The 24,296-nt window shown below is 46.5% G+C and overlaps 1 protein-coding gene and 2 pseudogenes across 3 annotated transcripts; all 3 read right to left on the bottom strand.

Moving 5' to 3' along the window:
* Positions 1-5,064: 5,064 nt before the first annotated feature.
* LOC132430247 (protein FAM91A1 pseudogene) lies at positions 5,065-5,608 on the bottom strand (annotated as a pseudogene).
* Positions 5,609-6,772: 1,164 nt separating this feature from the next.
* On the bottom strand, positions 6,773-14,124 carry LOC132430246 (protein FAM91A1 pseudogene; annotated as a pseudogene).
* Positions 14,125-17,905: 3,781 nt separating this feature from the next.
* On the bottom strand, positions 17,906-23,724 carry LOC132429686 (putative mitochondrial transporter UCP3). 3 transcript variants are annotated; one of them, XM_060018290.1, is made up of 6 exons: positions 23,599-23,724; positions 22,874-23,075; positions 22,412-22,612; positions 21,165-21,266; positions 20,505-20,685; positions 17,906-18,106 (listed from the first exon to the last, which is right to left on the bottom strand). In XM_060018290.1, exons 1-6 carry the CDS (start codon positions 23,722-23,724, stop codon positions 17,992-17,994), a joined length of 927 nt encoding a protein of 308 aa, XP_059874273.1. In that variant the 3' UTR covers positions 17,906-17,991. The 3 variants fall into 3 exon arrangements, with proteins under 3 accessions (XP_059874273.1, XP_059874274.1, XP_059874277.1); XM_060018291.1 differs by lacking the exon at positions 21,165-21,266; XM_060018294.1 differs by lacking the exon at positions 22,412-22,612.
* Positions 23,725-24,296: the final 572 nt, after the last annotated feature.

Genomic DNA, 24,296 nt, shown 5'->3' with positions numbered 1-24,296 from the left:
CCATTTTCGGGAGCCGATCCCAGCATCTGCCCCTTCGTTTCCCCATAGGGTTACCCCTCGCCGCGCCAACTTCATCGTAAAGATGGCAAGACTGACTCCCGGAAAGAAGCAGAGGCTGCCCAGGGTCGTACACGCCTCTGGCCCCTAGCCAGGGCTCTTTTTTTTTTTTTTTAATGTATTTATTTATTTATTTATGGCTGTGTTGGGTCTTCGTTTCTGTGCATGGGCTTTCTCTAGTTGTGGCAAGCGGGGGTCACTCTTCATCGTGGTGCGCAAGCCTCTCACTATCGCGGCCTCTGTTGTTGCGGAGCACAGGCTCCAGATGCGAAGGCTCAGTAATTGTGGCTCACGGGCACAGTTGCTCCGCGGCATGTGGGATCTCCCCAGACCAGGGCTCGAACCCGTGTCCCTTGCATTGGCAGGCAGATTCTCAACCACTGCGCCACCAGGGAAGCCCAGGGCTCCTTTTAACAGCGCCCAGAGGCTCGGGTAGAAGAGCACTCTCTCCTTTCAGGGACGCAGTCCGCTGGTACCAACTCAGCCGCCCGTGATTCCGCAGACCGCCCGCTCTCCCCAGGTGCCAGCGCGGGACCCCGCGGGGCGGGGCCTCCCTACCGGCCTCGCTGGTGATTGGTTAAGGGAGCCGTGGGGCCAGAGGAAGGAGCCAATCTGGGCTGCAGCAGCAGGTGGCAGATCACCGCCAACAGCCGTTGGGTGCGGCTGGGTTTCCCGCTGCCTCCGGGTCCTGTCCTGGGCTCCTCGGGGACTTCAGGACGGGGAGGGGTCACGGAGCGTGACGCTCCGCCCCCACTTACAGAAGAGCCAATGGTCAGGAGCCCCTCGAGTGAGAAGGCCGAACAGGGCGTGGACCTGCTGCGTGTCTAGGCCCCGGCATGAGAAAGGGCTGGTAGGTGAACCGGGACTGGGTCGCCCTCAGGTTGTTGGTGGTCTTATGGGGGTGACAGACACGTAAACAACCGGTAATTGTGTCCTGTGGCCGGACAAACACGTGCACGTGGAGTGTAGAAGCAGATAGTCTGTGTTCGCCCTTGGACTCTATGTCCCTACTTTTGTGTACCTTCTGACTCCCTCTACCTCTTTTCAGTCTTGTCGGCTGTCTGGGACTGTTGTAAGAATTCGTGGAGGTCATGGAAGCCATATCGTTGACTACATTGTAAGCTCTTCTAGAGCAGGAAGCTATTTCCTATATTTTTAGTATCACAACCCTCTAAGACCCGCTTCAGATGTGGACAGGGACCGTTGCCTGCCATTCTGGTAAACAAAGAATGTTGCCCACCATTCCAGGTCCATAAGGATCTGGCCATTAGTCACGGCAGCCTTCCACCCACGTGAGCCCTGAAAGGAATTCAGGATGGAGAAAAACAGGAAGTATTCTGTGCTTTGGATTCTATTGTCCCTAGATAGTTAAGTTGCATACCTAAGGAATAATTTAAATGAACCCAGATTCTTGCATCTTCCCATATACAGAAAAGCACTAAAATCATTAATTTGAATGTCTGTTCTTTGTGATTGACAGTAATCTTTTGATGTTCAACTACATTTTTTTTTCCAGCAAAAAACTCCTATTTATCCTGGCTTCTCTCTTACCTCTTCTGAGCAGTTCCTCAAAGCTATCTGAGAGGCCGTCTCCTGAGTTATTGTCTTCAGTAAGATCCCCAAATAAAACTTAACTCGCTACTTTTAGGTCGTGTGTTTTTCTTCTGTTGACATATAGTAGAGGCTCAATGCATGCTGTTTGGGCTGCTGTTGAAAGTGCCCTTGGGAAGTGTAATGGGAGGATCTGGGAAGATGAACATTTAGTGAGTGCAGTTACTACGTTCAGGTTCAGTGTGGATACTTCACATAACCCTGTGAGGCTGGTATTAACCTCTGACCTACAGATGCGTGCCAAAGAGGTTAAATCATCTGCCTAATGTAACACGGTTAGGAATGGTGTGCCATGACTTAAGCCCTGGTTAATCAGCTCAGTGTGTGTATTTTTTGTCCACAAGCAGAAGGAATTGTCAGCCAGGAGACTATAGCTGGAATGGGACTGGATAATTATAGCAGAAAAGAAAAAAACACACTGAGCATATGATCCTGGCAGAAACAAAGTGGAAACTGAGAAATCCAGCCACAAATTTATTTCTGGCACTGTGGAGTCTCCCATCCATTGCTGGCCTAGCTTTTGCATGTAAGCTTCTGTCTTTGGCTGTGATGAACGGATTCCCAGGATACTCAGCAAGTTTGTGGTGAGACTACTGAACTGGTCGGTGATCTCTGAGGAGACATGAAAAATAGAGTAAAACAAAGGCTTGGAAATAAATGTGTTGCCCTGATTGCCAAAACAGGGAAGAATCTGGATTTCAAAGACTATATACCTATGAGATGTTTGTTCGTCCCTAGCAAAATTCAAGGGACTGTTAAAAGGATGATGTGTGGATACTAAAAAGAGAAGTAGATATCACCAGGATTCAACATGGATTTCTTTAGAAGTCCTGTTAAATTCTCTTTTCCTTAGGATGGAGCCAGGCAGATCAGGGTGTTGCTACAGACACTCTACCTCTGGATTTTTAGAGGTACAGCTCATCCAAATCATAAGATGTCTTATGGAGAAAGTGAAGAATGTTTGGTGTCAACTGAAAAAAACACACAACCTAAAAGTTGAGAATTATATTTTATTTGGGGCATTACTGAGGCCTTAAGCCCAGGATACAGCCTCTCAGATACCTCTGAAGGACTGTTCTGAAGAGGTAGGGGAGGAGCCAGGGTATATAGGAGTTTCTGCAAAAACACCAGGTAGCTGAACATCAAAAGATTACTGCTAATTAAAGAAAAACCAGATATCTCAAGTTAATGAATTTAGCACTCTTCTGTGTACGGGAAGATGCAAGGGTCTGGGCTAAATAAAATTATATCCTGTTTTTCTCCATCATGAATCCCCTTAGGGTGCACCATTGGTGATGGCTGCAGTGGCTGATGGACTGATAGTCTCAACATCCTTTGTTTACTGATACGGCAGGCAGACATTCTTTGTCCACAATGGGTACAGATAAGTGCATTTTACAAACCTGTTTCACATCTAGTTCACTGAAAAAAAAAAATATATATATGTACTTATAGTTTTGGAACTGTAAAATTTTAAAAACGTTGTTTGAAACACTGAAAATGAAAAAGACACAAGAAAGACACTGATTTTTTTTTTGTAAATTTATTTATTTTATTTTTGGCTGTGTTGGGTCTTCGTTGCTGTGCGCAGGCTTTCTCTAGTTGCAGCGAGCGGGGGCTACTCTTCATTGCAGTTCCTGGGCTTCTCATTTGGTGGCTTCTCTTGTTGCGGAGCACAAGCTCTAGGCACGGGGACTTCAGTAGTTGTGGCTCGCGGGCTCTAGAGCCAGGCTCAGTAGTTGTGGCGCACGGGCTTAGTTGCTCCGCGGTATGTGGCTCTTCCCGGACCAGGGCTCGAACCTGTGTCCCCTGCAATGGCAGGCGGATTCTTAACCACTGCGCCACTAGGGAAGCCCCACACCCACCCACACCTCCCTGACCCCCCCACCCGAGTCCATGACTTTTTGTTGTTTGTTCTTCTCTTTCTTGATTTCTTAAAAAAAAAAAAAAAAAGGTGGGGGAAATGGCCACCCAAAACGAGGTAGAATTACTTTGAACATTTGCAACAACAAAACTGGATTAAATTCTTTAATGAATCTTTGTTGTCAAGTAAGAAACCCTGCATTTTAAATATTAAATTGGGGGCTTCCCTGGTGGCGCAGTGGTTAAGAATCCACCTGCCAGTGCAGGGGACACAGGTTCGAGTCCTGGTCTGGGAAGATCCCACATGCTGCAGAGCAACTAAGCCCATGTGCCACAACTACTGAGCCTGCGCTCTAGAGCCCATGAGCCACAACTACTGAGCCCAAGTGCCACAACTACTGAAGCCCACGTGCCTAGACCCCGTGCTCCACATCAAGAGAAGCCACTGCAATGAGAAGCCCACGCACCACAAGGAAGAGTAGCTCCCACTTGCCACAACTAGAGAAAGCCTGCGGGCAGCAATGAAGACCCAATGCAGCCAAAGATAAATAATAAATAAAATTAATTAATTAAAGAAAAAAAAAAGACACATGCATCTCAATGTTCATTGCAGCATTATTTACAATAGCCTGGTCATGGAAGCAACCTAAATGACCATCGACAGACGAACGGATAAAGAAGATGTGGTACATATATATAATGGAATATTACTCAGCCATAGAAAGGAACAAAATTGGGTCATTTGTAGAGACGTGGATGGACCTGGAGACTGTCATACAGAGTGAAGTAAGTCAGAAAGAGAAAAACAAATGTTATATATTAACGCATATATGTGGAATCTAGAAAAATGGTACAGATGAACCGGTTTGCAAGGCAGAAATAGAGACACAGATGTAGAGAACGAGTATATGGACACCAAGTGGGGGAAAGGGAAGGTGGGCTGAATTGGGAGATTGGGATTGACATATATACACTAACTAATATGTATAAAATAAGTAACTAATGAGAACCTGCTGTATAGCACAGGGAACTCCATTTCGCTGTACAGTAGAAACTAACACAACATTGTAAAACAATTATACCCCAATTAAAAAAAAAAAAGACTCTGTGCTTCCAATGCTGGGAGCTTGGGTTCAATCCCTGGTCGGGGAACTAAGATACCACATGCTGCTTGCTGTGGCCAAAAAACCCCTAAAAAACGAAAACAAAACAAAAAACATCCAGAAGTGTAGATTTGCCTTAAAATAAAAGTACAGTGCTGATTGCTAAAAAGTTCTTTGTTAAAAAGAAACAAACAACCTAGGGATCAATTAAAAAAAAAAAAGGAGCTTTTTGTTGCATTAGGATGTGCTGTAATGAGCAAGACTCCAGACAAAATTAAATGTTTGCCAAACATCAATACAACACACTTTTAACATCATTAAGTGTAAGTTATATTGCACCAGCAGAATAGTTTTTTTGACTGGCACTATAAAGCTCACTTTAAGAAAGAAAAAAAGACACCAAGTGTGAATAACAAATGGTGTAACTAAATTACTGCAAATGAAGATTAGCAGTGAGAAGTGAGGAAGGTGACACTCTAAACCATTCTGATACGATGGCATCTCTAATTTACAAGAAGTAGAACTCCTGTATCAGCATAAGATGGTAAAGTGGACTTGAAAAAGTTGGCCTCAGTGTGTATATCCAGTGTTGAAGCACCTTCCCTGAATGAGTGAGCAAAGTTAAGGACATGTAGAGAGAATTTTATGCTGCAATGTCAGAGTCTTTGATGGCTTTCTTCTCTGCAAAAGTTGTATGTAGCAGTTTTCCTACAAACTTCTCATTTAATTCAGAGCTAAATAGTGGAATTTCAAAGCACAGCTTAAGAGAAAGCCAGTCATGTCTGCTGTGGCAACATCAGAGTTGTGTTTTGTTGTTGAATCTGTTGTTGCTTCCTCAATGACCATTTCACAGGATTCTTCATTTGCTCTGAGCCAGAAGTTAAATACGGTAAATCAGGTTCTCCTTTCTCATCAGAAGCATCACCAGGTTTTCTGTTTACACGTTGACTAGAAGCTTCGATATGGTGACACATTCACAGAAATCCCTGCAAGCCCACTTTATTCCTTAATATTTGCAGTGTTTTGTGAACATCCATATTGATACAGCAAACTTTCCTTATAGTTCTGTTTTAATCAAATGGAATAGGTTTTTCTCATCCCATCATTTAACATCTGAGCTAATCTGAAGTAGGAATTACTTCAGGATTATGACTCCAAAACATTATTAATACTCAGTATTAGCTCTGAAATATATCTGATGGTTTTTGAAGTCTTCTACCTTTGGCCAGTAAAAGAAATAGGGATCTGACTTCTGAGCAGTGGCTTCTGGATAACTGGTCTAATATTCTGAGGAGTACTATTGCTGATGGGCTGTATTCATAAATGAGAGGAGCCATGGAAACAAGCCATGTGTAATTTTGTTTAGAACTCTGCTGCAAGTCACAGGGTCCGAATCAAGAAGGCTCTCACACCTTTTAAAAGATCCAGAAGAAAACCATAAATGATTGTTCTGGCTATGTAGTTGTGTGACTGTATCATTATTATACAGAGACAGTATGGTGTTTCTCAGAGTGAGTGCCTGATCAAAATATCTCTGCAATCTGCACTTTTTCTTCATCAGTGTTTTGAACCTTTTCTAGTTCTGTAAGGAAGCTGTCCAGAGACTTATGTGAAAGTCTGCCAACTTTTGATACAGGATTTCTCATCATTACAAAGGAAAGTGTTGAGTCAAATAGGCAAGCAATATGCTTTGTGAGTCCTGTAGGCAGATCCAAATTGCTTATACTGGCTGTGTCAGCTGGATCTTGACTATTTCTATCAGTACCAGAGCTGACAAAACTTCTTTTCAGGACTCCTACTTTCCTTGCCATCTTTTTTTTAAAATTAAATTTAATTAATTAATTTATTTTGGTTTATTTTGGTTGCATCGGGTCTTAGTTGCGGCACATGGGATCTTCCGTTGCAGTGCACAGGCTTCTCTCTAGTTGTGGCGTGCAGGTTTTCTCTCTCCAGTTGTGGCCCGCGGGCTCCAGGGCACGTGGGCTCTCTCGTTGAAGCGCGTGAGCTCAGTAGTTGTGGTGCGCGGGTTTAGTTGCCCTGTAGCACGTGGGATCTTAGTTCCCCGACCAGGGATTGAACCCACATCCCCTGCATTGGAAGGTGGATTCTTTACCACTGGACCACGAGGGGAGTCCCTTTCATTGCCATCTTATATCGAATAAAAAGAGTATCTTTTGTGGATGGAAAGTCCTTTTAAATCTTTTTGCAGATGGAACGTTGCACCTTGAAGAATGTACTTGCTGCACATTTATTACTTACGTCTCTTCTTAGGGGCAGAGCCCAAGCAGCAATACATGGAAACATTCTTAGCCAGTGACATGTCTATCTCAAGGACATTTGCAAGCTCTGCAACATTAGTATGCTCATCTATTGAAAGAAATATAAAGTTTCAAAGTAATCACCTAGTCATCTTGAACTCAGTTCATTACAAAACCTTCAGGAGAATAAAATTCAGATATTGACACGTTCAAATAAATCCTTTGTTGTATAAACTATGTAGCATATTGTAATATAGGGATTCAGAGAGTTGAGTATATTTCTCAGGCAAAATGCACATCTTTATGTCATTTTTGAGTTCTGACCAGCCTACACCACTCACCATGCCTCTTTGGCAGTTTCCACTGGCTTTATTGGTAGAAGATGTGACCATTCCTCAAATTTCAAAAAGAAAAAGTTTGATGATCTACACTGATTCATAATATCAATGTACTGCTATCTTTTTATTGCCAAGAAAACGTAGATAGTCAGCCCTAATAAAATTGGGCAATGAAGCATAACTATTTTTTTGGCCATGCCAGGCGACTTGTGGGATTTTAGTTCCCAGACCAGGGACTGAACCTGGGCCACAGCAGTGAAAGCCCGCAATCCTAACCACTAGGCCACCAGGGAACTCCTAAAGCATAACTTTTTTCATTGTTCATAATGTCCTCTATAATCTCAGCATAATATGATAATGGTGTTATCCTCAGACCCTTTACCACAATACCCAATAAATGGTAAATATACAGCGTGAAATAATCTCGACTGTAATAGTTCCTCAAAGTATTTGCATTCAATCTTCCTTGACGTGTTTAAGTTATATTTCTGTATCATAACTGACTGTGGGTATGTAGAGGACAATCTGCTTTGCATATTTCCTCTGTGAATTTCCAAGACCCTATCACGTGTTGGTGGGCAGCCTGTTCCGTGAGTGGCTGTGCCTGATGTGGAACTTCCTATCGATGGTGCGAGGGCCCTGGGAGAGCTGGTGGGGAGCCTGGAGGAGGCCTGGTGCCTTACACTTTAGAATGCCCGGCTGCCCCGTGGTGAGGGCTCCATACAGCTCAGCACGGCAGAGAAGAGTGTCAGGGGTGCATCAGAGAATCTCAGTTTCTTCATTAAATTATACTTTAAGGAAAAAAGAGCTTTTAAAGTTAAAATCATCATTCTTGTAAATAATTACGCAGGTTCACTAATCTACTCTCATATGTGACTGTTCCTCAAATTTCAATGAAAGGATTGGAGAATGCCTTCATTTTGCTTCTCTCCATTTCAAAATTCTTGCCTATGTGACTCTTTTATTTCTAGGTTTACCATATCCTTTCCAGAGTGATCCCTCCTACCTGCACGCATTATTCTATGCTCTTCTGTTTTCTCTAGGACCTTTCCTCCTATCTTCAATCTTTCCTTTCTTCTACTCTGTGTGTGTGTGTGTGTGTGTGTGTGTGTGTGTGTGTGTATAAATTAAAAGATAACCTCAGGACTTTCCTACTCCTTTTACAGTGGCTATTTTTTCTCCTTTCTTTCTCTGCCAAACTTTCTGGACAGTTGGCTGTCCTCTGACATGTCAGCTTCTGGCACAACTCTTACATGTCTGATGAATGAATAAATGAATGATCTCACATTCATCTCTTCATTCACTTTACGCCAGCCACACAGGTCTTTTTTTCTGTTCTTGAACATGCCAAGCTCCTTCCCATAGGACCTGTGGACTGCTTGTTCCCTTTTCCTGGAACACTTTTCCTCAGATCTTTACGTGGCTAGCACCTCTCATCATCCCTACAGACACACACACACACACACTTCTTGGAGATAACCAGTGGTCCCTTCTTCAAGTTGCGTGCACTTTTTTTTTAATTTATCTATTTTCTTTTATTTATTTGTGGCTGAGTTGTGTCTTTGTTACTGTGCACATGCTTTCTCTAGTTGCAGTGAGCGGGGGCTACTCTTTGTTGCAGAGCACGGGCTCTAAGCGTGCAGGCTTCATTAGTTGTGGCTCATGGGCTCTAGAGCACAGGCTCAGTAGTTGTGGCGCACGGGCTTAGTTGCTCCGGGCATGTGGGATCTTCGCCGACCAGGGCTTGAACCCGGTCCCGTGCATTGGCAAGTGGATTCTTAACCACTGCGCCACCAGGGAAGCCCTGAGTGCACTTTTAAGTAAAATTTTTATAGAAGTATAACATACATATTAAACAGTGCACAAATCATAAGTGTACAGCTTGATAAACTCTCATATAGTGAATGCCTCTATATAATTTGCACTCATCAAGAAACATTAACATTATTTGTGAATTATTCTTCAATAAAGCTAAAAAATTTTAAAAAGAAACATTATTAACACTGCAGAAACAACCTCTCATGTCCCTTCTCAGTCACTATTTTCCCAGAGAATAACTACTGTACTGATTTTTAAAAATATATTTATTTATTTATTTGGCTGCATCAGATTTTAGTTGTGGCATGCAGGATCTTTTTTTTTTTTGCGGTATGCGGGCCTCTCGCTGTTGTGGCCTCTCCCGTTGCAGAGCACAGGCTCCAGACACACAGGCTCAGCGGCCATGGCTCACGGGCCCAGCTGCTCCACGGCACGTGGGATCCTCCCGGACCGGGGCACGAACCCGCGTCCCCTGCGTCGGCAGGCGGACTCCCAACCACTGCGCCACCAGGGAAGCCCCCCTATACTGATTTTTAACATCAAATATTTGTTTTGCCTGTTCTTAAACATCATATACATGGAATTGTACTATTTTCTGTCTTTCACTCAACATTAAATTTGTGAGATTCAGCCAAGTTACATGAAGTTGTAGATCTTTAATTATCGTTGCTGTATAGTCTCTACTGTATGAGTATATCCAGTGTATTCACTCTACTGTTGATGGGACATTCCAGTTGTGTCCACTTTTTGTCTATTACAGTAGAACTGCCATGAACTGTCATAACCATTTGCACTCTTAATAGCCTTATTGAGGTACAACTTAAATACCATACAATTCACTCATTGCTAAGTGTATGATTTAATTAATTCTTAGTAAATTTATACAGTTGTGCAATAATGACCACAATCCAGTTTTTTTTTTTTTTTTTTTTTTTTTGCGGTACACGGGCCTCTCACTGTTGTGGCCTCTCCCGCTGAGGAGCACAGGCTCTGGACGCGCAGGTCCAGCGTCCATGGCCCACGGGCCCAGCCGCTCCACGGCATGTGGGATCCTCCCGGACCGGGGCACGAACCCGTGTCCCCCGCATTGACAGGCGGACTCCCAACCACTGCACCACCAGGGAAGCCCCACAATCCAGTTTTAAAATACTTCCATCACCCCCAAAAGTTGTGTTGTGTCTGTCTGCAGTCATTTCCTTCTCTCACCTCAGCCCTGGATGACCACTACTTTCTGTCTCCACAGCTTTGCATTTTCTAAAATTTTCATATAAGTGCAATGTAGTCTTTGGTGTCTGGCTTCTTTCACTTAACATAATGTTTTTTGAGGTTCATCCCTGTTGATGCATGAATCAGCAGTCTGGTCCTTTTTTATTGCTGAGTAGTGTTCCATCACAGTGATATAGAACATTTTGTTTGTGTACTCACCAGTTGATGGGCATTTGGATTACATATTTCCAGTTTGGAGCTATTATGAATAAGGCTGTTATTGACATTCACGTACAAATCTTTGTGTGGACATATGATTTCATTTCTCTTAGGTAAATACCTAAAAGTAGGATGGCTGGATCAGATGGTAAATATATATTTAATATTTTAAAAAATTCAAAAATTTCCAAAGTGACTGTACCATCTTACATTTCCACCAACAATGCATGAGGAATCCAGTTTGTTTCCTACAAAATTTACCACTTTTAGTTGACAAAGCTGTGGATTTTTGCTGTCAAATTATTACCCATGTTTTATAGGTAAATAAACTGAGGCTTAAGGAGACCAAGAATTTGACCCATGTCACATAGCTAATAAGTATCAGAACGGGGATTCTAACTTTGGTTTTTGTTACGAGGTTCATACTCATTCCATTGACATGAATTGAGATGTATACTTGAATACTCAAGAGATCCCCACCCCCTCTGCAAAAATAGATTATTCATTGTTTTTTGCTCTCAAAGGCAAAGCTCTATTTTAGGAAGGGGTTTTCTTTAGCTCTTAAAAATTTATTTATTTTAGAGAGAACTTGGATCCTTACCTAACATCATACACACAAATTAACTCAAAATGGATCAAAGACCTAAATATAAGATCTAGAGAACTATATGGACTTCCCTGGTAGTCCAGTGGTTAAGACTCTGCACTTCTAATGCAGGGGGCATGGGTTTGATCCCTGGTTGGGGAAATTCCTCATGCCTCGTGACCAAAAAAAACCCCACAAACCCAAAAAACCTATAAAACTCTTAGAAGAAAACACAGGATAAAAGCTTCATACCATTATATTTGGCAATGATTTCTTAAATGTGATACCGAAGGCACAGGCAACAAAAGAAAACATAGACAGGGACTTCCCTGGTGGCGCGGTGGTTAAGAATCCACCTGCCAATGCAGGGGACACGGGTTCGAGCCCTGGTCCGGGAAGATCCCACATGCCACAGAGCAAGTAAGTCCGTGCGCCACAACTACTGAGCCTGCGCTCTAGAGCCCACGAGCCACAACTACTGAGCCTGCGTGCCACAACTACTGAAACCCATGTGCCTAGAGCCTGTGTTCTGCAACAAGAGAAGCCACCGCAGTGAGAAGCCCGTGCACCAAAACGAAGAGTAGCCCCCGCTCACCACAACTAGAGAAAGCCCGTACGCAGCAATGAAGACCCAATGCAGCCAAAAATTAATTAATTAATTAAAAAAAAAAAAGAAAACATAGACAAATTGGAGCTCATGAAAATTAAAAACTTTTGTGCATCAAAGGATACAATCGACAGAGTAAAAAGACAACCTACAGAATGGTAGAAAATATTTGCAAATCACATGTCTCATAAGAGGTTAATATCCAGAATATATAGAGGACTACTAAAACTCAAAAACAACAACAAAAACCCAATTCAAAGTTGGGCAAAGGACTTGAATCGACATTTCTCCAAGGAAGATATACAGATGGCCAATAAGCAAATGAAAAGATGCTCAGTATCACTAATCATCAGGGAAATGCAAATCAAAACCACAAGATACCACTTCACACTCATTAGGATGGTTATTATTTTTTTTAATGGAAAATAAGTATTGGTGAGGATGTGGAGAAATTGGAACACTGTGCACTCTTGGTGGGAATGCAGAGTGGTACAGCTGCCATGGAAAACAGTATGGCAGTCCCTCAAAAATTGAAAAACAGAATGATCCAGCAATTGATCCAGCAATTCCACTTCTGGGTATATACCCAAAATAATGGAAAGCAGGGCCTTGGAGAGAGATTTGTACACCGATGTTCATAGCAGCATTATTCACAATAGCCAAAAGGTAGGCGCAACCTAAGTATATCCATTGATGGAAGAATGGATAAGCGAAATGTGGCATACATATACATATATATATATATAATGGAATATTTTTCATCCTTTTAAAAGAGGGAAATTCTGACACATGCTATAGGATGAACCTTGAGGACATTATGCTAAGTGAAATAAGCCAGTCACAAAAAGATAAATTCTATATGATTCCACTTATATGAGGTACCTAGAACAGTAAAATTGAGAGACAGAATGTATAATGGTGGTTGCCAGGGCTTTTTGGGAGAGGGAAATGGGGAGTTATTGTTTCATGGGTATGGAATATCGGTTTTGCAAGATGAAACAAGTTCTCAGGATGGATGATTGCATGACATTATAAATGAACTTGATGTCACTGAACACAAAAATAGTTAAGACGGTAAATTTTATGTTGTGACTTTTATTACAATTTTTAAAAATTAAAACATTAATTCATTCACTCATTAAGTTTGCAATATTCCAGGCACTCTACTAAGGGCGAGGGATTCAAGTGTAAACAATACCCTGTTCATGCCTGCAAGGAACTTATAGGCTAGTGTGACCATCAGACAGGTGGGCACAGTGTGACCAGGGTTGTGGGAGCCTGTCGGAGGGGCATCTTAGTCCCCTATGTATGTCAGACCCAGCATATGTTTAACAAATAACAGAAGTCGGCAAAGCAACAAATGCTACAAGATCTGTGCCTTTGATTCATTATCAGAAAACTCTCTCCTAGGCAGAGCTGGAGATGGTGAGTCTGCTACTACCCAAGTGGTTTGGTTCAGAGGCCAAAAAATGATTTGCTGGGAATATTACTGAGGGTATTTCTAAGTTACTTAGAACATGTGAGCATTGTCCTTTTTTCTCACTACTCCTTCCAGATGGAATCTTCTGTTGATTTTATTACTATTCTATTCACTCAACTCCCACTTCCAATACTCTTGTCTGGGTTATGACAACAGCTTCATCTTCCTGTGACCAGAGTCCACCCCGCTAATTCATTCTCTGCACTGCAGTCAGTCATCCCTACTTGAAACACTTCAGCGGCTCCACATTACCCTCAGAATACCCCAGACTTCTTAGGGTGGTGTCTTAGCTCAGGCTGCCATAACAATATATCACAGACCTGGTGGCTTTCACAACAGGAGTTTATTTCTCATTAAGGTCTGGAAGCTGGGAAGTAAGATCAAGGTGCCCATCCATTAGGTTCCCTGGTGGGGGCCCTCTTCCTGACTTGCAGACGGGCTTCTCACTGTATCCTCACATGGTGGAGAGAGAGCACTTTGGTCTTTCTTCCTCTTCTTATAAGGACCCTACTCCCATCATGGGGGTGCTACCCTCATGACCTCATCTAAACCTAATCACCTCTCAAAGGCCCAAACTCCAAATACCATCACATTGGGTGTTGGGGCTTCAACATATGAATTTTGGGGGCAGAAATATTCAGTCCATAATATGTGGCTTCTCCAGCCTTTCAGGGCCCCTGTTTTCCTCTTTATCCCCATCTCTCTCACTGCTTCCTTTTAGTCTGCAACCTGGCCATGCTGATAGCTGGCAATACTTGGATGCCCCTTGTTCTTGCTTCTTTCTAGGCCTTTGTACAAGCCGTTCCCTCTACCTAGAATGACTTTCCCCTCTTTTGCTAGGATAACTCCTATCTGTCCTTTAGGTGTCCTCTGCAAAGAAGCTTCCTGGGCCCCAAACCAGGTCAGGTGTCCTTCATCTGGGTTTCTGCTCTTGAGTGCCTTGTGCATTTCCCTACGGTGGCTCTCATCACACTGCATCGTTGTCTCTTCTGCTCCACCATCCACCACCCCAGTGAACTCCCTGAAGGCAGGATGGGCCTCATTCACCTCAGCACGTAGTTCAACGTGTGGCTAACGATGTATGCACAATGAATACTTTGGTTTGTATAGTGCTCTGTACTTTTCAGAGTGTCCCGACACAAAATAGCTCATCTATAGAGGTATAATTATATTTCCTTACTTAACATTCATTCCTCCTGAATAAAATATTCCTTTAAATATATTACTTTTACTAACAAGATTTCTGTGAAGTCAATAATCCACTATGTCACTAATGTGACTGAGTCAGGGGTCAAACTATCTCATTTTTCCTGATATACTAGAACAGTTTGTGAAAAAGCAGATTTCTTTCTATAACCCAGCAGGACCCTATGGGGCCTTCCTGGGACAGACCCCTCTCCTGTAGTCTCTGCTTTAGCTCCTCTGTGAATTACCTAGATAATCATATCTGATGCTCATTTCCTGAGTAGTTTTACAGATGTTAAAACTCCCACCAAATGGAAGAAATTAACTACTTGATGATGATGAGCCCATAGCCCCCAGACCTACTGGCGCCTAAGGATTGATAATGTTACCCCTGGGACATCGTCCTGTTACCTCACCATCAACCAATCAGAGAATTGTGCACAAGCTGTTCACAGACCCTGGGATGCCCCTCCCTCACTTTGCCTTTAAAAATGCTTTGCTGGGACTTCCCTGGTGGTCTAGTGAGTAAGACTCTGTGCTTCCACTGCAGGAGGCACTGGTTCAATCCCTGGTGTGTGTGTGGGACTTCCCTAGGGTCCCTGGTGGTTAAGAATCCACCTTCTAATGCAGGGGATGCAGGTTCGATCCTTGGTTGGGGAACTAAGATCCCACATGCCACAGGGAAACTAAGCCCACGTGCTGCAGCTAGAGAGCCCATGCACTGCAACTACCGAGCCTGTGTGCCACAACTAAAGACAAGCCCATGCACCACAACTAGAGAGAAGCTTGTGCGCTGCAACGAAATATCCAGTGTGTCACAACTAAGACTCGACCCAGCCAAAAACAAACAAACAAACAAACAAAACAAACCATTAGGGAGTTCGCATGTTTTGAGTACTAGCTTTCCTGAACTCCTTGCTTGGTGCCCTGCAATAAGGGCTGTACTTACCTTCACCACAACCCAGTGTCAGTAGGTCAGCTTTACTGTGTGTGGGCGAGAGGATTCAAGTTTGGTTCCATCCACCTCACTACAAATAACTCAATTTTGTTTCTTTTTATGGCTGAGTAATATTCCATTGTGTATATGTGCCACATCTTCTTTATCCATTCATCTGTCGATGGACACTTAGGTTGCTTCCATGTCCTGGCTATTGTAAATAGAGCTGCAGTGAACATTGTGGTACATGACTTTTTTTTTTTTTTTTTGCAGTATGCAGGCCTCTCACTGTTGTGGCCGCTCCCGTTGCGGAGCACAGGCTCCGGATGTGCAGGCTTAGTGGCCATAGGCTCACAGGCCCAGCCGCTCCGCGGCATGTGGGATCTTCCCGGACCGGGGCACGAACCTGCGTCCCCTGCATCGGCAGGCGGACTCTCAACCACTGCGCCACCAGGGAAGCCCGGTTCGGTAACATTTTGAATGACTTGATGGAGGTAGGTGTCTGTGAGGGTGCAGTGGGGGAATGGGTATTGGCCTCAGCTGGTGATCTGACCTCAGGAGTTTGTATCCCTGGCTTCCTGGTGGCAGAAATTGGGAGGCAGGACTAGGAAGGGAATGCCTGTGGCTTGGAGGAAGCTCTTAGTTCTTAGAATCACAGAACTTTAGTCTTAGGTCATTTGGTTCAACCTCTGCCTTTAAGAAATGGGGAAAGAGATCTAGTATTTTGCCCAGAAAAACCTCAGAAGACCTCCCACCAATCTTGTTTTCCCTCTCCCAAAAGCCTGAAGTTGGAGGTCACTAGGCTTCTGATCTCAATCAAAATATCTCTCAGAAGCATTCATCCCCTCTCTTTCAGCAGCAGCATCTAAATAGTGTGCTCTGGATAGATGATGGGTTAATATTGCTACATAGAAACTCATGGAAGGCATAGTCCTTGGCCTCTAGGAACTTACAAATCAAGACCAAGTGTTTAAAAATGATTTGCACATGCTGTCAAGTCAAAAGAAAGAGAAAGTTTTAAATACAGCTTTTATTTGAAAGCTGAACCAGACATTAAATCAAAATAATTTTTATTTTTTTGCTTTTGCTTGGACTTTCCACTTCGTATATGTAGATGCTCAAAAATTATGATTTAGATTTAGGAAAGTGCTGATTTCGGAAAGTGGATGTTCGTTTTTCCCCAGGGTGCAGAGGAGTCAGAGTAGGGAAGGAAGGATGACATCACTGAACACCTCCTGCAAAGTGAGGATTGTCATTCCCACTTCTCTGTAGGACTCTGAGGTGCAAGAATTCCCCATGGTTAGGTTGCTAATAGTTGTGTGTGTGTGTATGTGTGTGTGTCTGTGGTTTGAACCCAGTTCTGTCATCAGAGCCACACAGGCTGCTAAGAAGCAGAAAGTCTGGCATTCTGGGTCCCAATTATCAATGTGAAATATGGCCAGTTAAGTTCAGAAGGAGGTTATCTGGTTCAAGCCTGCCTTTTACATATGGAGGTGCCGAACCCCTAAACGACAGAGCAGCCAGCCTGCAGAAGGGCAGAAGGCAGTGTATGTGTGTGGGCCAGGTGTGGCCCAGCGCTGACACACGGGAAGCCTGAAGCGAGAAAGGGTGATTCCATCCAAGAAAGAGAAGGCAGAAAAGTGGCTATTCTCATTCCCACACTCAAGGTGTGAATTCCTTTATTGAGTCATAGTAATTTTCCAAAAATTCTGATTCCTGGTACTTTAGGCTCTCAGCTCAGTATTTATCTCTTTGTCCCCAAACTCCACACCCTTCAAGGTGCCTCACAGTCCAGCACGGAGTGGGGGGCTCCCACAGCTGCACATCATTCTTTGTCACCCCTGGCCCCCAAACCCCTGGTTCCTTTGGTCTCACCTCTAGACAACTGTGTCTTTCAAAAACTTCTTCCCTGGCACTTCCTCACTGACCTACAAAATCTTTCCCAAGGCATGGTCCTTCTATTTACATTTGTACAGAGCTTTTGCTTTTATAATGTGCTTTCTTGCCCACCTTCTCACTTGATCCTCATAAACACCCCAAGTGAGGTAGGAGGAAAGGGATTATTACTCCCATTTTACAGGAAAGAGACTGAGGCTGCCCTCTTGATTCTCCAGTGTCATCAGCAAACATTTATGGGTCTAAGCCTCACACTGGCTCAGCAGTGCTCCTTTGACACAGGTTCTAGGTTTTCTTTTCTTCTCACGTTTCCTGGAATCCCAGCGGGTTTTACACAGCAGGCACGCTACAAATATAGCTGATGATGCATGGCTAACCGAAGGCTGCAGTCAAAAGCTTTGTGTTGCTTTGGCGGTGCCCCTGTAGACTCCTTAGCTGATTTCCAAGTGAATCGCGTGCCACTCCTGTCCCTTTCCTGTTTATAATTCATCGTCTAATCAGATTTTTCAGGGGACGTAAGTTTGCAAACTTCCGTTTTATCCAAGTGGATGTTTTGTTTTTCCTTGCCTAAATGTTAGGCATCCAACCTGATGGGTTTCACAAATTAATGTAATTTATTTTCCATGTTGTCAGTGCAAAACAAAGGTGTTCTTAAGACAAAGCACTGAAGACCACAGTCCTTCCTCCTCTTCTGTTTCTTGAGTCAGCAGCAAGTAAACAGTTCTGTAAACATGTGTGGGTCTACGTCCTTGTGTGTGTGGACCCGCTGCTTTATTCCATCCTTAACTGGTTTTGTCCGAGTTAAGTACCAAGTGGCCTTGTCTTAGTCAAAATGGAGATTCCCGTAGCACCTGGACTTTCATCAAGGCCCGTTTCAGTTGCTCGTAGGTGACGAACATCACCACATTCCAGGCTCCCAAACGCAAAAATGAGGGTGTAAATCTGATGAGAGAAACAACCACATGGTCAGGTGGGTGGACTGGAGTCCCACATGGATCTATGCGCTCTCCCCACTCGGTGCTGGTGCCAAAGGACTAGCCTTCTGTTAGTCACGAGCATTTTCTGAGATTGTTCAGTCATTTTCTTCTCTACTGAAGGAATTTAGGCAGAAGCTGGAGTTGGGAAAGGAAAGAAAACTAACATTTTGAGCCATGTTACTGTGTCAGGCAGTTAATTCTCACAGTTCTATCAGGTAGCTATGATTGTTGCCAGTTCTTTCTCTTCAGAAACCGAGGTTAAGTAGCTCAGTTAAAACCACCTGACTCCATTCTGCTGCTGGGTATTTCTGGGCTCATTTACAACCTGAGTGGCCACCCCTGCGGAGACCTCGGCCTCCAGCTGGAGGGGCAAAAACAACGTGACACCAAATTTAGCTGCTCTCCGGAAAGCCTGCCTGTCCTGCGGTAGGTAGCGCGGCTGGGCGAGAGCCCCCCTCGGCTGTGCTTCGCAGACTCAGGGAGCGGCCGGCCCCTGCCTCTTCTTCAGCCTCTCTCTCCGCTAATCCCCTCCTGGTCCTCTCAGCTCCCGCCAGACGCTTCCTCCCACACCTTTGCCCACGTTGCTCCTTCTGCTTGGAATATCTCCTTCTCTCCTTGCCGGGCTGTTCGCTCTTCGCTCCGTGGGACTCAGCTTGGGCACCAGAACCTCCCCCCAAGGCCTCTCCTGAACCCTCAGCCTGGGCCCCTCACAGGGCGTACAGCACGGGGACAACGAATGTGAACTCTGGCATTAGACTTGGATTCACATCCTAGCTTGACCAGCTTCTTGAACTTAATCTTTCTCAGCCTCAGCTTACTTATCTGTAACATGAGGACAGCAACACCTACCGCACGGAGCTGTCGAGAGGATTAAATGAGTTAAGGTACAGCGCATAGCACAGGGCCCAGCACCCGCAAGATCCTCGGTGAATGTTTGCCAAGTGAAAGTACAAACCGAGACAAGTGGCTACAGCTGAAGAGTGAAATGATGGCGGCACTTACAGGAAAAGAACTGTCAGCTGGAACTCAGTTTTGTGACGTCATCCCAGGGTCGAGAACATGGTTGCTTGTTGGGCCCAATCTAACGCTGGACGCCAGAAAACTATCCTCAGTGGTGGAGGTAAGAGGGCCAAGCAAAGAGCTTAGCGTGGGATGGACGATGTGGGTGGTATCTGACGGTCAGTGTTTGAGCCGTGGCTCTGCCATTCAGACTTTGTGAGCTGGGACAAGTTCCATGACCTTCCTGAGCCTCGGCCTCTTCCCCAGTAAATGTGGAGAACACGGCCCAGTTCAGGGGGGTGAGATAGTATTTGTGAAGTGCTTAGCAAAAGGCCTCATACTTAGGGACTTAGCAGTCACGCCGATTGTTAATGACTGCACTATAGAGTGCTGCCTTGGTGCTGGGGACTCTGGGATATGGAAGATGTATACGGTTGACCCTTGAACAACACAGGTTTGAACCGTGAGGGTCCACTTATACACAGATCTTTTTGCAATATTAAATACTACAGTACTGTATGATCTGCGGTTGGTTGGATCCGTGGTTGGTTGAATCTGTGGATGTGGAACCAGGGATATGGAGGAACCTCATGTATGGAGGGCCGACTATAAATTGTCCACGTATTTTCAACTGCATGGGGTCCATGCCCCTAACCTTCGCATTGTTCAAGGGTCAACTGTATAAGCCACAGTCCTTGGCTGCAAGGAGCCTGCACTCTAGCATGGGGGATAATTTAAACTTACAAATACTATAATATTGATACAAAGTAGGAAGTGGTAGATCCCATAAAAGTGGTGTGGAGGAAGTATCACTGAAGTTCACAGAGGGGGAAAGTTTACACCTGAGAGTGTTAGGGAGGAGGTGGCATTTGAACTAGTTTTGAAGGACAGCTAAGATGTAGAGCATGTGGATGGCGCAGGAAAGGCATTCCACGCCGAGGGAACAGTAAATGCCAAGGCAGAGAAGCAAGAAAACATGAAGCACATTGGGCACTAGGGCTGCCGACTGTGGTGGTCCACAGTGATGGAGGTGGGTCCGAGAAAAGTCTCAGGATTACCAACCACCTTTCCCTCCTCCTCCCCTGCCCAGGACGTTTGGGGATAGCACTTTGACCTATGCCTAGAAACCTTTTTCTCAGATAAGCCTCCCTGACTCTCCAAATCAGACCTGGTCCACTCTTTCTAAAAATCATTTCCGTAGGTCTTTATACTTGCCCTTTGTGGCATTTACACCTGTGCTGTTCACCAGTGTGTTTCCAGGTGGACCCATGGTAGACACAATCCACATGGCGGGAAGGAAGGGAGCTGGGGAGGGAGGCCTGCTTCTCTAGGAGGGAGTACTGGCAGCAGGAGGGGAGGCTCACCCCTTATAGAAGGCTGTGGGGCCCTCCTGGGTCACCATCTTCAGCATACAGTCGAAGGGGCTGCGGTACTGGCCTGGGGGTGAGTTCATATATCGGGTCTTCACCACGTCCACTGGGGAGGCCACCACTGTGGCACAGAAGCCAGCTCCAAAGGCAGAGACGAAGTGGCAGGGGAAGTCGTCTGTCGCAGGTTAGGGAAGAGCAAATGTTGGGCTGTGAGATGAGGCGTGCCCTTGCTTTCTGTTTCATATGTGTCCACTGTTTGTCCCTTATGAAACTGTGAACTCCCTGAGTGTAAGGATAGTGTTTTCCAAATCTCTCACAGTGCCCAGGGCAGAGCTCTTGGTAAGGACTCGTAAAACAGAACTGGGCTGTCCCAGGGTTGGAAGGTAATCCAGTCCAACCACCTAGTTGGAGGAAACTGTAGTCAGAGAAGGTGACCCTTGCTTACAGGTGCACGGGGAGAGGTGGCACGGGGCTGGAAGCCAGGTCTCGGGCCTCCTGTCCGGGGTTCTTTCCTACTCATCATAGTGATGTGCTGGGCACTGCGCCTCCCTCCACTCCTGAAGCCCAGTTGCCTGTGGGTGGTGCCCACTCTCTGGCGTCCCGGGTTCCCTCTCTGCTATGGGAGGGCCGTCTGCCTGGAGCCCAGGGCCTCACCGGTGAGCAGGTGGTAGTTTAGCAGCTTCTCCTTGATGATGTCGTAGGTCACCATCTCAGCACAGTTGATGATGGCATTCCTCATGATGTTGGGCAGAGTTCCTGTCAGGGAGGGGGTGGGGCTGATGAGTGGGGAAGAGGAGAAATGGAACCCCTGGCTGCAAGGCCACAGGCCCCAGTTGGGGGGACATGGTGCCCCATTCCAGGGGTCTCAGAGGAGCCCACCTCAGGTGGGCAGATTCCATACTTTCCTTTCTGATGTTTAAAAACTCTCAGGTTATCCATGTCCATCTTAGAGATAAAAAACAGAGAGGCCCTCTTGTATTTGTTTGGGCCACAGTTCAGAGGATAATCTGCAGTATCTATCAGAATTAAGATATGCCTCCCTGAGACCTGGCTAGAGGCAGAAAAGGAAGCCTTTCTTTGGAAGAGGGAGGCTAGGCTCTTGGAACAGTGACAGGATGTAGCCCTGGCAGGGCCCTTGGAGAGCGTCAAGACGCCCCCCCCCCGCCCCGCCCCAGTTTCACAGATGAGGGCTGGGCTCCAGGAAGGCACACAGCAAGTGAGGCTGTGACCCAGGTGTCCTGCCTTTAACCTTCACTGGGTCACTGTTTCCTCTTCAAGATTCACGTGAGCCCGAGCCACATGTGGGAGAGACAACAGCATTTGTCAAGGTGGCCACCACTCAGACACGTAGGGAACCCTAAAGCCTTGTTCCCAAGGAAGCCCCCTCCTCATGGCTGCTTCCTCCAGTGGCCTCTGTTTCTTCTCCATGCCCTGCAGTCATCCTCGTGGGCCTTTGCTGGGGAGGCCCTTCCCTCACTCTCTGCTGAGCCGGCTCAGCCTTTGAGGCCTAGATTGTGCGTCACCTCCCCCCGCCCCAACCCCCAGCCCGCATGGCCTCTCCTGCCTCCGGCCCTGCCCCTGCGCGTGATCCCAGCACATCCTGCCCTGTGGAATAGCTGCTCCTTGACATGTCCCCTCTCCTCTGTGTGACTGTGAGAGCCACGAGGATGTCTTCTATTCATTTCTCTCTCCCTTACAGTCCTGCACGTGGTGAAGAGTTGGCAAACTGAACTGAATTTGGGGCAGGGTGGCGGGTCAGCTGGGATGTTGCAATGGTTGGGCTGTTCCTTTAGAGTCGCTGAAATACACGTGCTGGGCTCCCCCCTTGCCCAGTTCCCTGCTCCAGCCCTAGGGTAGGAAATCACTGCCCAAGACCCCCTGAACCTGGAGTCCAGACCTACCTTTCCACAGGCCCCGAACCCCTTCCTCCCTGGCGATGGTCCTGTAGGCATCCATTGTCCCGCTGTACTTCCTATTGCTCCCGGGCCCAGTGTGCACGCTGGCCTGAAATCGGATCTTCACCACATCTGTGGGCTGGGCACAGGTCACTGCCATGGCCCCGGTGGTGCAGCCCGCCAAAATCCGGGTAGTGATGCTGCAGTCTGGAGAGGAGGAGAGTGAGTGGGCCAGTATTCCGCCACCCAGCACCTCTCTGGGCCTGACGCTGATCTCTGGGGGCTTCCCCTGCTTGATGCCTTCCTCTCTTGGGCCAAGGCTCCGGAGCCTCCTTAACGGAGGCTCAGAGTCTTCTCATGAGCATGTTACCAACTTCTCGCGCCCCAGCTCTGCCTCTGAGTCTGCACTGCCCTGGCCTTTTGACCCACAGCCTAGATTCTGCTTCTGCCCACCCCCTCAGCACTCACGGTCCGATCCCTTGGGGGTGTAGAACTGCTTGACGGAGTCATAGAGGCCGATGCGGACGGAGGCGAAGCTCATCTGGCGCTGCAGGCCGGCGACCAGCCCTTTGTAGGGGCTGCGGGGGCCCTCGGTGCGCACCATGGTCAGGATGGTGCCCAGCACCCCGCGGTACTGCGCGCTCCGGGCCGCCTGGTTCTCCCCCTGGATCTGAGGGACACCCCGCAGCGTTGTGAGGGGCTGGGTGGGGGGTGGATGGGGCTGTGTGCAGGGGGGCCTGCTTGGGGCTGGACCTTGGAAAAGCATGATCACAGCATCACATCCCGGTAAAAATGACAGTTTTGTGTAGCAGTTTCCAGCCCACAGACTGTTGTACACAGTGTGGTGTTGGATCCTCAGGGAGAACAGCGTGGATTGTTTTTCTTGGTACAAATTGTCAGTGGCTTGCCCAAGCTCACCCAGTAATTCCTTACTTCTACTTCTCACTTTTTGGCTTACAAAGTAGGGCAAGGCCATGAAGGGCCCTGGCATGTCCTGCCAAGGAACTAAGATCTTTTGGTCTTGGGTGATGGTGATGGGGAGGTGGCGAGGCAGGGTTGTGGGCAGTGGGGTGAGTGGCCTACTCAGGGTCCGCTGTGAGGAAAAGCGAGCGGGCAGACACTGCAGGTGCCCTGGTGGAGAACTCAGCCCCTCCGCTGATGGGAGTAATGACCCCCGGCCAAAGGGCGCCTACCTGCAGGCGGACCTTGGCCGTGTCCAGTGGAAAGGTGAGGAGGTCAGCAAAGCAGGCCGCTGTGCCCGCCCCCAGGAACTTCACAGCCGTTGTGGGAGGCACCTCTGAAGGCTTCAGTCCAACCATGGTCCCAGGGGCTCTGCCCGGTCCCTCCAGGGCCCAGCGGAGGTCCAAGGAGAGAGGCTGCTGCACAGCCCTGGGCTTCAGTGCATGGAGGAGGCTGCAGGAGACAGGCCAGAGGAGGGGATAGAACCCATGCCCTCTGGGTCCATCCCCAGGCCCCCCTCAGCATCAGGAGGGTGTTTATAAGGGAAAAGCCTGTGCATGGCTGTGCTTAGCTGTGTGGATTTGACTTATAAGAACAGGTCACTTTCCTCCCTTATGTCTTGCCATCTTCACCCTGACCCCTCTCCCCTCCCGGTTGGAGGTGGGTCTCCACTGTATAAAGGCTCAGGCAGGGACAAGCAACCCCCCAACCCCGTTCTCCTTCCCCAGCCTCAGGCTGCTTCCTGCGAAAGGCCTGCTCCCTGAGGTGTATGGAGAGAGAGGCTGCCAAGTCTCATGGCTTTAGGCCCTGCCGTCCCAAATCAACAAAATAAATGTGCCTCATGGCTCAGTTAAACTGCTAGCCATCTTGGATGAGGGGTTGTAGTTGTTGTTTCGTCCAAGCCTGCCTGAATGTACTCTTCTTTACTTAA

Source organism: Delphinus delphis, chromosome 8, assembly GCF_949987515.2.
Source record: "Delphinus delphis chromosome 8, mDelDel1.2, whole genome shotgun sequence".
Taxonomy (NCBI): domain Eukaryota; kingdom Metazoa; phylum Chordata; class Mammalia; order Artiodactyla; family Delphinidae; genus Delphinus; species Delphinus delphis.
The sequence above is the reverse complement of the archived record's forward strand: the minus strand, read 5'-3'. Positions and strand labels throughout refer to the sequence as shown.